This window comes from Bombina bombina, chromosome 1 (assembly GCF_027579735.1).
Source record: "Bombina bombina isolate aBomBom1 chromosome 1, aBomBom1.pri, whole genome shotgun sequence".
NCBI lineage: Eukaryota > Metazoa > Chordata > Amphibia > Anura > Bombinatoridae > Bombina > Bombina bombina.
Window position 1 is genome coordinate 35,754,506 of NC_069499.1, and position 17,807 is coordinate 35,772,312.

Genomic DNA, 17,807 nt, shown 5'->3' on the forward strand with positions numbered 1-17,807 from the left:
ATGTGGTCAAAATACTCATTTGCCTAATAATTCTGCACTCCCTGTATATATATTTTATTTTTAGAAAAGAAACTAATTGCACTACTCCCTTAATTATGACCTGCTCATTCAGATTTCCTGATTTACTTGAATATCCATCAGGAAAAATTGTGCTAAGGGGTGAAGAATTATTCAAATATTACTACTCAAAAGAAAAATATGTAGGTCTCAAACAACCCACAATAGGTTCCCTCTGTCCAGCACCAGAGCATAAGGTCAGCTCTAACCTGACTAGTGCAATAGGGGATACAAGAACCTTATAGAAAAGCTTCCATTAAACACTCAGAAAAAAAAAAAAATATCCAAAAACAGAATTTATGCTTACCTGATAAATTACTTTCTCTTACGGTGTATCCAGTCCACGGATTCATCCTTGTGGGATATTCTCATTCCCTACAGGAAGTGCAAAGAGAGCACACAGCAGAGCTGTCCATATAGCTCCCCCTCAGGCTCCGCCCCCCCCAGTCATTCGACCGACTGTTAGGAGAAAAAGGAGAAACCATAGGGTGCAGTGGTGACTAGTTTTATAAAAATAAATTTGAACCCGACTTAATTGCCAGGGCGGGCCATGGACTGGATACACCATAAGAGAAAGTAATTTATCAGGTAAGCATAAATTCTGTTTTCTCTTACATGGTGTATCCAGTCCACGGATTCATCCTTATTTGTGGGATCCCAATACCAAAGCTTTAGGACACGGATGAAGGGAGGGAACAAGTCAGGTAACCTAAACGGAAGGCACCAATGCTTGCAAAACCTCTCTCCCAAAAATAGCCTCCGAAGAAGCAAAAAAGTATCGAATTTGTAAAATTTGGCAAAAGTATGCAGTGAAGACAAGTCGCTGCTTTACAAATCTGTTCTACAGAAGCCTCATTCTTGAAAGCCCATGTGGAAGCCACAGCTCTGGTGGAATGAGCTGTAATTCGTTCAGGAGGCTGCTGTCCAGCAGTCTCATATGCCAAACGGATGATGCTTTTCAGCCAGAAGGAAAGAGGTAGCAGTCGCTTTTTGACTTCTCCTCTTGCCAGAATAGACAACAAACAAGGATGATGTTTGTCTGAAATCTTTGGTTGCTTTTAAATAGAATTAAAAAGCACGAACCACATCGAGATTGCGTAATAGTCGTTCCTTCTTAGAAACTGGATTAGGACACAGAGAAGGAACAATGATTTCCTGGTTAATATTCTTATTAGAAACCACTTTCGGAAGGAAACCGGGTTTGGTACGCAAAACAACCTTATCTGCATGGAACACCAGATAGGGTGAATTACACTGCAAAGCAGACAATTCTGAAACTCTTCGAGCAGAAGAAATAGCTACCAAAAACAAAACTTTCCAGGATAATAACTTAATATCTATGGAATGTAAAGGTTCAAACGGAACCCCTTGAAGAACTGAAAGAACTACATTTAGACTCCATGGAGGAGCCACAGGTTTATAGACAGGCTTGATTCTGACTAAAGCCTGTGCAAACGCTTGAACGTCTGGCACTTCTGCCAGACGCTTGTGTAACAGGATAGACAGAGCAGATATCTGTCCCTTTAAGGAACTAGCTGACAACCCTTTCTCCAATCCTTCTTGGAGAAAAGACAATATCCTGGGAATCCTAATCTTACTCCATGAGTAACCCTTGGATTCACACCAACAAAGATATTTCCGCCATATTTTATGGTAAATTTTCCTGGTGACAGGCTTTCTAGCCTGGATCAGAGTATCTATAACCAATTCAGAGAACCCACGCTTAGATAGAATTAAGCGTTCAATCTCCAAGCAGTCAGTTGCAGAGAAACTAGATTTGGATGCTTGAATGGACCCTGTATTAGAAGATCCTGCCTCGATGGCAGTGTCTATGGTGGAACAGATGACATGTTCACTATGTCTGCATACCAAGTCCTGCGTGGCCACGCAGGCGCTATCAAAATTACCGAATCCTTCTCCTGTTTGATTCTGGCTACCAGCCGAGGGAGAAGGGAAAACGGTGGAAAGACATAAGCCAGACTGAAGGACCAAGGCGCTACTAGAGCATCTATCAATGCCGCCTTGGGGTCCCTGGACCTGGACCTGGATCTGTAAAGAGGAAGTTTGGTGTTCTGACGGGACGCCATCAGATCCAACTCTGGAATGCCCCATAGCTGGGTCAGCTGAGCAAAAACCTCCGGGTGGAGTTCCCACTCCCCCGGGAGAAAAGTCTGACGACTCAGAAAATCCGCCTCCCAGTTGTCTACTCCTGGGATGTGACTTGCAGATAGATGGCAGGAGTGATCCTCCGCCCATTTGATGATCTTGGTTATTTCCTTCATCGCTAGGGAACTCTTTGTTCCTCCCTGATGATTGCTGTACGCTACAGTTGTGATGTTGTCCGACTGAAATCTGATGAATTTGGCCGCCGCTAGTTGAGGCCATGCCTGGAGCGTGTTGAATATCGCTCTCAGTTCCAAAATGTTTATCGGGAGAAGAGATTCTTCCCGAGACCATAGGCCCTGAGCTTTCAGGGAGTCCCAGACCGCACCCCAGCCTAACAGACTGGCATCGGTCATGACAATGATCCACTCCGGTCTGCGGAAGCACATTCCCTGAGACAACCACCAGAGAAGAGAATCTCTGGTTTTCTGGTCCAGTTGTATTTGAGGAGACAAATCTGCATAGTCCCCATTCAACTGTTTGAGCATGCACAGTTGCAGTGGTCTGAGATGAATTCGGGCAAAGGGGACAACGTCCATTGCCGCAACCATTAATCCGATTACCTCCATGCACTGAGCTACAGAAGGCCGAGGAATGGAATGAAGAACTCGTCAAGTAGTTAAAAGCTTTAACTTCCTGACCTCCGTCAGAAATATTTTCATTTCTACAGAGTCTATTAGTGTTCCCAGGAAGGGAACCCTTGTGAGCGGGGACAGAGAACTTTTTTCGACGTTCACCTTCCACCCGTGAGACCTTAGAAAGGCCAGAACGATTTCTGTATAAGCCTTGGCTCTTTGAAAAGACGACGCCTGAATTAAGATGTCGTCCAGGTAAGGTGCTACTGCAATGCCCCGCGGTCTTAGTACCGCCAAAAGGGACCCTAGCACCTTTGTGAAAATTCTTGGAGCAGTGGCCAACCCGAAAGGAAGGGCCACGAACTGGTAATGCTTGTCCAGAAAGGCAAACCTTAGGAACTGATGGTGATCTTTGTGGATAGGAATATGAAGGTACGCATCCTTTAAATCCACGGTAGTCATATATTGACCTTCCTGGATCATCGGTAAGAGTGTCCGAATGGTTTCCATTTTGAATGATGGAACTCTGAGGAATTTGTTTAGAATTTTTAAAACCAGGATTGGCCTGAAGGTTCCTTCCTTTTTGGGAACTACAAACAGGTTTGAGTAAAAGCTCAGTCCTTGATCTACAATTGGAACTGGGTGAATCACTCCCAACTTTAGAAGATCTTCTACACAGCGTAAGAACGCCTGTTTCTTTGTCTGGTCTGAAGACAAACGAGAAATGTGGAACCTTCCCCTTGGAGGAGAGTCCTTGGATTCTAGAAGATACCCCTGAGCAACGATTTCTAATGCCCAGGGATCTGGAACATCTCTCGTCCAAGCCTGAGCAAAGAGAGAAAGTCTGCCCCCTACTAGATCCGGTCCCGGATTGGGGGCTACCCTTTCATGCTGTCTTGGTAGCAGCAGCAGGCTTCTTGGCCTGTTTACCCTTGTTCCAGCCCTGCAAGGCCTCCAGGTTGCTTTGGGCTGGGAAGTGTTACCCTCTTGCTTTGCGGTCGCAGAGGTTGAAGCAGGTCCGCTCCTGAAGTTGCGAAAGGAGCGAAAATTAGCCTTGTTTTTGGCCTTAAACGGTCTATCTTGCGGGAGGGCATGGCCCTTTCCCCCAGTGATATCCGAAATAATTTCTTTCAACTCGGGGCCGAATAGGGTCTTTCCCTTGAAAGGAAAATTTTGTAATTTTGTTTTGGACGACATGTCAGCCGACCACGATTTGAGCCAAAGCGCTCTTCGCGCCATAATGGCAAAACCAGAATTTTTCGCTGCCAACTTAGCTAATTGTAAAGCAGCATCTGTGATAAAAGAATTAGCCAGCTTTAGAGCAAGTCAATTAACCCCCTACTGCCCAAACCGGAGCAAATTAACCATGCCACAGCCTTGCCGTTGCCCTACCTTCCTTGGGGATTAGCTTTGATCGAAGCCTCTCTGAAGTCCTCAAGTAATCTTTGGACCCTTCACATGGATCTGCATGTAGCTGTCTGTAAAATCAACTGCGCAACTGAGGCGCGAAATTCAGGCCCCCTCCATCTTCACTCTGGAGTTGTGGGGCCTTCCCAAGCCAAAATAGGTGTCTAAATATATGCCATGCGGAATAAACCCCAAAAGAGTGTTTCAAATGTAATAAAACTTGTATTAAATTTAGATTTATGTTAAAAAATAATCGATTGCCCCTTAACAGTGTCCACCAGTGTTTTGAGCCCTTCCAATAAGCCTTCCTTCTATACTATGTCTTAGAATATGGCTTACCTTTCCCACATGGGGATTCTTGTCAGTCTTCTAGCATTAGCAAGTCTTGACTAGAAAAAATGACAAACATACCTTAAAGCAGTTAAGCCTGCAAACTGTTCCCCCCAACTGAAGTTTTCTGGTACTCAACAGTCCTTCGTGGGAACAGCAATGGATTTTAGTTACAACATGCTAAAATCGTTTTCCTCTCAGCAGAAATCTTCTTCACTTTCTTCCTCAGAGTAAATAGTACAAACCGGCACTATTTTAAAATAACAAACTTTTGATTGAAGAAATAAAAACACAAATCTAACACCACATTCCCTTCACACTCCCGTGGAGATGCTACTTGTTAGAGCTGCAAAGAGAATGACTGGGGGGGGCGGAGCCTGAGGGGGAGCTATATGGACAGCTCTGTTGTGTGCTCTCTTTGCACTTCCTGTAGGGAATGAGAATATCCCACAAGTAAGGATGAATCCCGTGGACTGGATACACCCACCATGTAAGAGAAATATTGATTTATTAATAATTATATACAATGATTCATTTATACCAATTGATACTTTATTGCCACCTGAGATCTCACAGACTGATTTATATAAATACGAAAACATACATACGATATATACAATTCATATAAAATATATTTAAAAAAAAGATATCTTAAATTTATAAACCTAGATAATATATGCATATATGAAAGGAACAGCCTACGACTTGTACATATGAGCATAAACCTAGAAAAAAAAATATATATATAAAAAAAAAAAAAAGACAACCATTAATCATCAAATATAAAATAAATACTACCTAAAGAATGCACCCTAAAAAAAAAATCTCTCACACATCTTAAAATTACATAACAGGTTGCCTGTAAAAACAAAATTGACTATAGAAAAGTTTGTACATCTAAGTCAATATTAAGACCATAAGGTGCTAAACTTTTTAATTTAAAGATCCATTCAGTTTCTTTATGTCTAAGTAGTCTAAACCTGTTTTTCTTTTCTGGGGGTAGTCCTCAATAGGAATAGTTGTACGCTTATCCAGGGTAGATATAGTTCCCTCCACCTTAGGGACTGTCTGCCAAGAGTCCTGAATGGTGTCCGATACGGGATACATTCTTAATGTTATTAATGTAAAGGAGAGAACGGTATACCCGGTCTGTCCCACTCCCACTTGATAATCTCAGAGATTCTCTTAGGAACCGGAAAAACATCAGTGTAAACGGGGACTTCTAGATATTTGTCCATTTTACACAATTTCTCTGGTGGTACCATAATAGGGTCACAGTCATCCAGAGTCGCTAAGACCTCCCGAAGTAACAGGCGGAGGTGTTCCAGCTTAAATTTAAAGGACATAACGTCCAAATCTGTCTGAGGTAACACTTCCCAATTCCGAAAGTTCTCCCTCAGACAAAAGTTCCCTGACCCCCAACTCAGATCCCTTTGAGGGTACATCGGAAATAACCAACAAAGCATCAGAGGACTCTGTATTCACATTGTTTCCTGTCCTACTGCGTTTGCCCTGTAACACTGGTAACTTAGATAATACCTCTGTAAGGGTAGTTGACATAACTGCAGCCATATCCTGCAGAGTAAAAGAATTAGACGTTGCAGAACTCGGCGTCGCTTGGGTGGGTGTTAAAGGTTGTGACACTTGGGGAGAATTAGGCGGCATATCCTGATTCTCTTCAGACTGAGAATCATCCTTAGGCACACGTTCTTTACATAAAATATGCTTTTTACATTGTAAGGCCCTTTCAGTACATGAGGCACACAAAGTAAGAGGGGGTTCCACAATGGCTTCTAAACACATAAAACAAGGAGTTTTCTCAAGTTCAGACATGTTAAACAGACTAGCAATAGCCACAATAGTCGCTTTTAAGCTTATTTATTGATTCAAAGAATTTTCAACAAAAAAAAAATGTACTGCGCCTTTAAATAAAAGTGCAACATTTTTTCTGTATTCCACCAAAAACGACTTTTCAGCACTAAAAATAAACAGTTCAAATTAGCCAAAAATTATTGCACAATTTGAGAAAAAATGCTAAATCACATTTTAAAGTGTCTTTATTTGTAAACAAGCTTTAAAAAACGATAACAGCCCCTGCACCTCAAGCTGTGGCGCCTACCTGCCCCCAGGGTACTCAAGACTGAGTCAATAACGATCCGGTGACTGAAACTCAAACTTAGGCCCCAGAGGAGCTAGTGCCTGCTGCCTTCTAGTGGAGAAAACTGCGCGTCTGAGCGCGTGAAATAGGCCCCGCCCACCACGCATTAACTGTCTCCATAACCGCATGGAAAGTGGTTTTATTAAGCCATGTGGTCCCCTAATGTCTTCACACAAACATATCACTATGCCAAGTAATAAAAATAGAAAGTCTCTCAGCTACCTCTCCCAGTGTCAAGCCCATATTGAGTCACATAACATAGTAATCAATATACAAAATAGTAATTTCAGTACCACCATAACCCATATAGGTCTACTGCTTACACCTTCCCCTGCAGGGAATAATGCCAGCCAGTTCTGATAACAAGTCTCCTCAGAAATAAAAGACTGAACATACCTCAATGCTGCTTGTAGCATGACACCGTTCTCCACACTGAAGATTTTTCTTGCACTACCTTCAGAAGCTCTGTGGGAACCAGAATGGATCTTAGATCATCAACATCAGGGCAGAAAAATTAAATCTCTTCATTCCTCTTGGGAATTCAGACTAACGATTTCTCCCTGAGGAAAATAGTACTCACCGGCACCATTTTAAAATAAAAAAATTCTTGATTGATGAATCTAAAACTAACACCTCACTTTACCTCTTCCTATTACTAACACAGGCAAAGAGAATGACTGGAGGTGGATGGAAGGGAGGAGCTATATATACAGCTCTGCTGTGGTGCTCTTTGCCACTTCCTGTTAGCAGGAGGATAAATCCCACAAGGATGAAATCCGTGGACTCGTCATATCTTGTAGAAGAAATGGCATCTGCAATAAAGGAATTGGCCAACTTAAGATCTTTAATCATATCCTGAATTTCATCCAAGGAAGTCTCTACTTGAAGAGAATCAGACAAGGCGTCGAACCAATAAGATGCTGCACTAGTCAGGGTGGCAATACACACTGCAGGTTGCCATTGGAGACCTTGATGAACAGAAATCTTTTTCAAATAAGCCTCCAGCTTCTTGTCCATCAGATCCTTAAAAGAGCAGCTATCCTCAATAGGAATAGTGGTTCTCTTAACCAGAGTGGAAATGGCCCCTTCAACTTTGGGTACAGTATACCAAGGGTCTTTAATGGAGTCCTCGACAGAAAACATTTTCTTAAAAATGGTAGACGGGGGAAAAAAAAAAAAAAAAAAAGAAGACACCCCTGGTTTCTCCCAAGTGGAAGGTTCATCAAAGAAACTATTACGTTTACTAGATTTCTTAGGAGTGACGACAGGGGTATCGAGTGATCTAAAGTAGCTAAAACCTCCTTTAAAAATACACAAAGGTGTTCAAGCTTAAATCTGAAGGACACCACCTCAGTCTCAGAAGAAGGAATTATACTGTCCGAATCTGAATAGTGGTTCTCTTAACCAGAGTGGAAATGGCCCCTTCAACTTTGGGTACAGTATACCAAGGGTCTTTAATGGAGTCCTCGACAGAAAACATTTTCTTAAAAATGGTAGACGGGGGGAAAAAAAAAAAAAAAAAGACACCCCTGGTTTCTCCCAAGTGGAAGGTTCATCAAAGAAACTATTACGTTTACTAGATTTCTTAGGAGTGACGACAGGGGTATCGAGTGATCTAAAGTAGCTAAAACCTCCTTTAAAAATACACAAAGGTGTTCAAGCTTAAATCTGAAGGACACCACCTCAATCTCAGAAGAAGGAATTATACTGTCCGAATCTGAGATTTCAACCTCAGAAAGTCCCGATGTATCTTTCTCAGACTTATGAGAAAGGGCAACTTGGGAAGCAGAACTGAGGACAGGAACCTTATTTTCTGAATTTCTAGATTTCCTCTTGCGCTTTCCCTATAATTTGGGATCTGCAACTAATGCCGCAGATACAGCTGAAGATACCTGGGCAGCAATTTCTGCTTTTAAATAAACTCCACTAGGAGTTATAGAGGAACCGCAGGGCACTGCACGTGACGCCATTGAGGCTTGGGACGTAGCAGGAGAAAGCGGAAGTATTATTTTAACAGCATCATCCGTAGAGACATTAGGCTCAAAAATGTTACCTTTATTTTGCAAGGTTTTCTTGACACATGAAGAAAAAAATTGCATAGGAGCTGTAATTTGTGCATCTAAACATAATAAGCATGAATTCATGAGAGCAGGCTCTTGCTCAATATCAGACATGTTGTGAAACAGTAAATAAACCTGTACAAATAAGTTTCAAAGATAACAATATTCAATTAAAATAAGCCAAGGAAAAAATACACTTTAAAATGTTATCCCAAATTAGGATCGATCACCAGCTAAAATTATGTGAGAAAAGTTAAACATCAAATAAACTTCTAAAATACCCCTCAGACAACCCCACACCTCAATTACTGAGGTGCTTTACAGTTACCAATTAAGACCGGATCACCCAGAAATGGAGAAAAACAAAATTTTCCTCAGAAACGCTATGAAGTAAAGCCGGTCATGTGACTGCAACTGCCAAGCTCAAATTACTCCTGCTACAGAGCACTAAAAATACCAGAAATATCTGTTTTTTGAAACCTAACAGTTTAAAATGTTGCATTGTTTATTTTAAAGCAATGGGGGAAATGAATAAGCTGCTGAAATAGCAAATTCAGCCTTACTTTCAGTTTAAACTTGTATTGTTTTATAAAGTAAATATGTCAGAAAATAAAGCCTAATAAAAACATTTTACCCTTTCTTTTAAAGAGAGTTTAAAATGTTAGTCTCACACATGCTACAGTGCCTGCTTCATGCCCCATTGTAACCCATACAACAGGATTATCTATGTCCCAATAAAAAAGCAGTGTCTTAATTTGTTAAATGCATGGTACCCCCAACTGGAAGAAGAAGCACTTGCCTGCTCAGCTGTCTGGCATTTAGACAGTTATAAGCCACAGTTCTTCACACCTATGAAAAATAAGCCAACTCTGGCTTTCTAAACTAGGGCAGCAATTGTTAGGAAAACGCAGTAAGTACCTCTTTACAAGTTCCCAACTGCTTTAAAGCTACCACTACCTGACTGCAAGGAATGACGTGGAATATGGCTATACCCCAAAACTTGATTGTAGATGAAATCAAAAATTTTCTTCAGACCTAAACTTCACCTCCTCCATGCACCAAAGGCAAAGAGAATGACTGGGTGTTGTGGGTAAGGGAGTGATACTTAGCAGTTTAACTGTGGTGCTCCTCCTGCTGGCCAAGAGTGATATTCCCAACAGTAATTACTCAAGCCATGGACTCACCATATCTTAGGAAAGAAATAATCTTTAGCAACCATGCAGATATACACAAAACTCACTAATAACTATACAGTATAAAGGCTATGGCTTTCTGTTCATCCTACCCAGAGAACCAATGGAAACATTTTCTGTACAGTAAACATGCAATTACAAAAAATGTTTGCAGTCTGAACTAAGAAGAGATTGACACCTTGTTTGCTGCAATAGTATTTTAATGGTTACCCACCACTTTCCTCGTTTGGAAGTGCCAATACAGACTTTAGTCTGCAGACCGGGTTTGTCACCATCGTGTTAAAATAATTTCCATTATTTGGTTTGCAATATACTTATACAGTACGCATTATGTTGTCCCCTTTTCCTGTAATTTAATTCTGTGGGCTTTCCAAATCCATTTAAAAGTGGAAGGGTAAACTCCAGACTTAACACTGCTATATTTCACATGGTATTTGAATTCTGATACTCTAGTCACACATAACGAGTGTATGCCGCTGAAACAGTAATAACTTTTACTAGAAGTATTTTTGCTAATGGAAGTATATAAGAAAAATGCCTCTATTTAAATTGAAGTGTTTACATGCACATAATTTTTAGCTTTTTACCTCTTTGATAGGCTTCCGCCAAGAAGGAAACTAGGTTGCCACATGGCAGCATCCACTGCTTAATGGAGACTAAAACTTTACACTAATATTTAAAACACATAAATTTACATACATCTGCATATTATCGTCAGGCTAATTATTTGCTCATTTTCACTAAATGTATTTTATTTCACAGGTTACTACTACATCCCCGCCGTCTATCCCTAGATTAACTCAAGGATTACATTTAGATGAGTTATTCTTTCATAACTTTACTCAATCACTAATATGAAAACAGAACCAATATTGCAGCTTAAAAGGGATAGTCTACTTTGAAATGTGTATGGTTTAAAAAGTGTATATATATATATATATATATATATATATATATATATATATATATATATATATATATATATATATATATATATATATATATCCCCATTATACCCATTCCCCAGTTTTGCATAACCAACACTGTTATATTAATACACGTATTATATCTGTGATTACCTTGTATCTAAGACTGCCCCTTATATACATTCTTTTGAAAACAGAATTTATGCTTACCTGATAAATTACTTTCTCTTGTGGTGTATCCAGTCCACGGATTCATCCTTTACTTGTGGGATATTCTCCTTCCTAACACGAAGTGGCAAAGAGAGCACACAGCAGAGCTGTCCATATAGCTCCCCCTCTAGCTCCACCCCCCAGTCATTCGACCGGAGGTTAGGAAGAAAAAGGAGAAACCATAGGGTGCAGTGGTGACTGTAGTTTAAACAAAAAAAAATCTACCTGACTTAAAGGGACAGTCAACACCCATGAAAACTTTATCCCATACCTTAGATCAACAAAAAAAAAAAAAATGAGCCTGCACCGCATCCAATCTTCAATAACACTAACGTTAGGTGGCTAATCTTCAATGAACATTTAGTTTTCAGCTGTAGATATGGCCGCCAAACTCCCCCCACTGTTATGTAGGAGGCTTCTTCTCTAAGTCTTCAGTCAATGAGCATCAAATCCTCGGCTAGATTCTTTAGCCGCGTTCACAGAGACACTTTCTATTTCTAATAGCGAGCGTACTACAATTATATAGCGCATGAGCATTAGAAATAGAACAGTGAACAAGTATCGATTTAAAACAAGAAGGGGACAGAGGAAGAGGGGGAGGAGTTTAGTGGCCATATCTTCAGCTGAAAACTAAATGTTCATTGAAGATTAGCCACCTAACGTTAGCGTTATTGAAGATGGGATGCGGTGCAGGCTGATTTTTTTTTGTTGATCTAAGGTATGGGATAAAGTTTTCATGGGTGTTGACTGTCCCTTTAATAGCCAGGGCCATGGACTGGATACACCACAAGAGTAGTGTAAAAGTAATTTATCAGGTAAGCATAAATTCTGTTCTCTTGTAAGGTGTATCCAGTCCACGGATTCATCCTTTACTTGTGGGATACCAATACCAAAGCTTTAGGACACGGATGAAGGGAGGGAACAAGACAGGTACCTTAAACGGAAGGCACCATTGCTTGTAAAACCTTTCTCCCAAAAATAAGTATCGAATTTGGAAAATTTGGAAAAAGTATGCAGCGAAGACCAAGTCCCTGCCTTACAAATCTGTTCAACAGAAGCCTCATTTTTAAAAGCCCATGTGGAAGCCACTGCTCTGGTAGAATGAGCAGTAATTCTTTCTGGAGGATGCTTTTCAGCCAAAAGGAAAGAGAGGTAGCAGTCGCCTTCTGACCTCTCCTCTTACCAGAATAGATGACAAACAATGAAGTTGTTTGTCTGAAATCCTTAGTTGCTTGTAAATAGAACTTTAAAGCACGAACCACATCAAGATTGTGTAACAGACGTTCCTTCTTCGAAGAAGGATTAGGACACAGAGAAGGAACAACAATTTCCCGATTAATATTCTTATTAGGCACAACCTTAGGAAGAAAACCGGGTTTGGTACGCAAAACTACCTTATCTGCGTGGAACACCAAATAAGGTGAGTCACACTGCAAAGCAGATAACTCTGAAACTCTTCGAGCAGAAGAGATAGCTACCAAAAACAAAAAACTTTCCAAGATAAAAGCTTAATATCTATGGAATGTAAAGGTTCAAACGGAACCCCTTGCAGAACTGAAAGAACTAAATTCAGACTCCATGGCGGAGCCACAAGTCTATAAACAGGCTTGATTCTGACTAAAGCCTGACTAAACGCTTGAACGTCTGGTACCTCTGCCAGACGTTTGTGTAAATCGTCTGGTACCTCTGCCAGACGTTTGTGGTATCTATAACCGACTCAGAGAAACCACGCTTAGATAGAATTAGGCGTTCAATCTCCAAGCAGTCAGACGCAGAGAAATTAGATTTGGATGTTTGAAAGGACCTTGAAGTAGAAGGTCCTGCCTCATTGGCAGAGTCCATGGTGGAACGGATGACATGTCCACTAGGTCTGCATACCAAGTCCTGCGTGGCCACGCAGGCGCTATTAAAATCACTGACGCCCTCTCCTGCTTGATTCTGGCAGCCAGACGAGGAAGGAGAGGAAACGGTGGAAACACATAGGCCAGATTGAAGGACCAAGGCGCTGCTAGAGCATCTATCAACACCGCCTGGGGATCCCAGGACCTGGACCCGTAAAGAGGAAGTTTGGCATTCTGACGGGACGCCATTAGATCAAATTCTGGAGTGCCCCATAGCCGAGTCAGCTGGGCAAATACCTCCGGGTAGAGTTCCCACTCCCCCGGATGAAAAGTCTGACTACTTAGAAAATCCGCTTCCCAGTTGTCTACTCCTGGGATGTGAATTGCTGAGAGGTGGCAAGAGTGATCCTCCGCCCACCTGATTACTTTGGTTACTTCCATCATTGCTAGGGGACTCCTTGTTCCCCCTTGATGGTTGATGTAAGCTACAGTCGTGATGTTGTCCGACTGAAATCGGATGAATTTGGCCGCAGCTAGCTGAGGCCATGCCTGAAGAGCGTTGAATATCGCCCTCAGTTCCAAAATGTTTATCGGGAGAAGAGCTTCTTCCTGAGACCATAGGCCCTGAGCTTTCAGGGAGTCCCAGACAGCACCCCAGCCCAACAGACTGGCGTCGGTCGTTACAATGATCCACTCTGGTCTGCGGAAGAACATTCCCTGAGACAGGTGATCCTGAGACAACCACCAGAGAAGAGAATCTCGGGTCCCCTGGTCCAACTGTATTTGAGGAGACAAATCTGCATAATCCCCATTCCACTGTTTGAGCATGCATAGTTGCAGTGGTCTGAGGTGTATCCGTGCAAAAGGGACTATGTCCATTGCTCCGATTGTCTCCATGCACTGAGCTACAGATGGCTGAGGAATGGAATGAAGGGCTCGTCAAGTGGTTAAGAGTTAACTTTCTGACCTCCATCAGAAATATTTTAATTTCTACCGAGTCTATTAGTGTTCCTAGGAAGGGAACTCTTGTGAGGGGGGAGAGAGAACTCTTTTTGATGTTTACTTTCCACCCGTGAGACCTCAGAAAGGCCACTACGATTTCCGTGTGAGACTTGGCTCTTTGGAAAGTTGACACCTGAATTAAGATCAAGCAAAAACACACTTTGCAAAAAAACGTTACTGTGCCTTTAAGAAATAAAAAAGGCACAATTTTCCAAAACAGTGAAAAATGCACCAAACTTTCTGAAATTTTCACAGTATGTACCTAAAGCATTGGTAAGATTGCACAACTAGCAAAAAAAAATCGATTAAACTCCTTAATGCCCAAACCGGATCAATAGTAAGCTAACAGACCGGTTAAAACAAATTTAGCACCTTGCCACAGCTCTGCTGTGGCCCTACCTTCCCTTAGGAGTCGGATTTATGGGGAAAAAGCTTCTTATGGGTCCTCAAACTGTAGCAGTAGCCACCATGTGAACACAGCCTGAAGATCTAGTCAATCTAACTGCGCATCTGAGGCGCAAAATTAGGCCCCTCCCACCTTACTCCGGTGCTGTGAGGCCTAAAGAAACACTCCTAGGAGTTACAATATTAGCCATGTGGGTAACAACCCCTGAAAGAAACCCAAAGGGACCTTCTAAGTGTCTCAAAAACGATATTTATAAGTAAAAACCGTTTGCCATAAAAAAGTGTCAACCCATAAAAGTGTCAACCAGCATAAATTAGCCCTGTCATGTAAGCTTGTAATTCCATACTTAGTCTCTGAATAAAGCTTACCCTTCCCTCATGGGGATCTTATCAGTCCTTTTCTAGCATTATCACAGACTTTTCTAGAAATAAATGACTGAACATACCTTATTGCAGCCTAATCTGCAAACCGTTCCCCCCAACTGAAGTTTTCTTGTACTCCTCAGTCCTGTGTGGGAACAGCAGTGGATTTTAGTTACAACATGCTAAAATCATCTTCCTCTCTGCAGAAATCTTCATCCCCTTTCTGCTGGAGAGTAAATAGTACAAACCGGTACCATTTAAAAATAAACTTTTGCTTGTAGAACAAAAAATACAAATCTAACACCACATTCACTTTACCCTTCCAAAAGAGATCCTATTGCTTAGAGCCGGCAAAGAGAATGACTGGGGGGTGGAGCTAGAGGGGGAGCTATATGGACAGCTCTGCTGTGTGCTCTCTTTGCCACTTCCTGTTAGGAAGGAAAATATCCCACAAGTAAAGGATGAATCCGTGGACTGGATACACCTTACAAGAGAAATACTTGCATTTAAGCCAATAAGTGCTGACTCTTAAATAACTACGGGAGTGAGCACAATTGTGACTAGACTGTCCCTTTAAGTGATGGGAAATGACTAAAATTTTTTGTAAGTGTAGTGCTCTATGGCGGTTCAGCCCCGTCAGGAATCCTGGGGCAGCAGAGTTATACTGGACACTTTGTTTTAGCCTATACCACTGATTTGTTGGCAGGTGCGTTGTAAAGCTTTTATTTATTAATTTTTTAACGTATAAAAACTGGTATTTTTGTGACCAAATCATTTTTGTGGTGTTTCAAATTAATAAAACTTGGCAATTTCCCTTCTTTTATTTCATATTTAATTAGAAAAGTTTCTCTATCAAAACTACTCACCAATTTTAACTACTTTAATAATACACTTAAGTGTATATTATAAATTTTGTATGAAAAGTGTAATAACCGTTTGTTGGCTTAAGTTCTGTATGACAGAAATCTTAAAATAAAACAAACATAATTTACATTAAATGCAAAGTACCTTGTATAGGCAGGTGTCGACTATTTCATTGCACACTTTTTCCAAATCATCCGTGACTTCAAGTCGGGATCTTACAAAATCACACAGCTCTTCATTCCCCATGACATCCCAAATACCATCACAAGCCAGGATTATGAACTGGTCATCTTCTTCTGATCGCTCTATTTCATAAACTTCAGGCTCAGGTGAAACAAGCTGCTCTGTAGGGCCTTTTCCGTGGACACATTTGTAATCAAAGTCCCCTAAAGCCCTTGAAACAGCGAGTGAACCATTTACACGTTGGATCATCACAGAACCACCAGCATTTTGTATGCGCTCCTTTTCAAGTGGATTACTTGGTTTGTGATCTTGTGTAAAGAAATGGACTTTCTTGCTCCTACAAAGTAAACCTCTGGAGTCTCCACAGTTGATAAAGTAAATGTGCTGTGGAGAGATCATGACACCTACAGCTGTTGATCCACTTCTGTCAGCACCATGTTTCTTCTCAGAGATTACTCTCATATGTTCATCAATTTGCAGAAAACCTGTTCTGATTCCACTTTTTACACTCTCAACAGATAACTGTCCATCCGACCCCTTAAAATCCTGGTTACTTGTAATGTGATCCAGCAAATGCTCACAGCAGTATTTGGCAACCTGAGATCCAGCGTGCCCATCATAAACAGCAAAGAAAGACCATCCATCAAGTCCGTTTGGCAGACCAATTACAGCTGTATGTGCATCTTCCATCTCAACTCGCCAACCTTGCATACTACTAAGCCCATACCGAAGACAATTACCCTGTCCTTGGGCATTATGCTTTTCCATCTTTGGCTTGTCTAAAAATGCTCCCATTGTGTCTCTTTTTTAAAAAAAAATTAGATCTGTGGAAAGAAAATACAGTAGTATAGTTAAGAACAATATCTAAAATAAAGATGAAAAACAATTTAACAAGGGTGTGCAATTTTTTTATCCGGCCTCACAGGAGCCAGGGAAGGATTATTATACATGCACATACATATGAACGAGTGCACACAAACCGGTGGGACCTTTTGAAATGTAATTTTGTAATATATTTTCCATAATTTAGTTTGCCAGTAAATATGGATTTCAGATTCATCTCATGTAAATATCTGTGCCCAATTTGCCACAACAGAGGAAACATTAAAAAAGTAGAAGCTGTTCAAATGGTAGGTTTCTAATATAAAACAGAGCAAATGTTGCTAACCAAATGTTATGCATATATATGGACAATGAAAGTATAGTTTAATTTTCAAATTTCCATGTTAAGGTTGGACTGGAAACTTTTTTCTTTTTTTTTTTATTAAAAAAAATGAAATTATGTAGTATTTGCATCTAGAGCATTAGTAAACATAATTTGCATATGTAATCAGACTTCCACTTACATAGATTAGTAACACTGCAGCAGGCACTCACTGTCACGAAGACTACATACTGTATGCTATTCCCACAATGATCTGCTGACAAATACTGTAATAGTCTGGCAAACTATACATGCAAGTTGTACACACACACCTACATATATATACCCCAAGGTAGAACACTATGCGATCTCATCACAGAAACTGTAGTGTGTCTGCAGAAAGCCCAGTTACATTTTTTTGCCTACACTTTTAATTTATACTTGCAAGTGTCACTGTTCTATCTCAGAGTAAATATTTTCTACGTTCCTCTCTTTTTAAATTTCCTCCCCCTTCCTGAACTCCAGGGCGGTAAAGGGTAACAGCACATTGCAGAAATACTAGACAGGCCAGAAGGCTTGTTTTTCCCCACATAAAACCTCTGAATTACATTGTTTCCAATTCAGCAAAGGATTCTGGGTAAGATATGCAAATGAGGTTCACAACTACACACTTTTTTTTACTTCAAGTCTGCTTTAACACAGACTCCCTTTACGCCAAAGCATCGCTGTTCACACAGCTTATAAGCTTAGCTAGGGTTAGTGGAGAGATTCAGAACCATCACAGAACAGACTGTTTCGTGGTGTTTGCCACTCATCAGCTGGGAGGTTTGAATCACTGCTGGGTGAAGTTGATTTCTGGGCAAAAAACAACATGGCTCTGAATCACTGCACTAACCTTAGGGGAGTGTAAAAAAATATATATATAT

General features: G+C 40.9%; 1 protein-coding gene across 1 annotated transcript in view; it reads right to left on the minus strand.

Moving 5' to 3' along the window:
• Positions 1-17,807, minus strand: part of PPM1A (protein phosphatase, Mg2+/Mn2+ dependent 1A) — a 285,564-nt gene that overhangs the window by 224,415 nt on the left and 43,342 nt on the right. The window contains exon 2 of the mRNA XM_053697300.1: positions 15,699-16,561. Within this exon, the coding sequence (XP_053553275.1) occupies positions 15,699-16,532 (834 nt within the window). The 5' untranslated portion in view covers positions 16,533-16,561. The remainder of the gene's footprint in view (positions 1-15,698; positions 16,562-17,807) is intronic.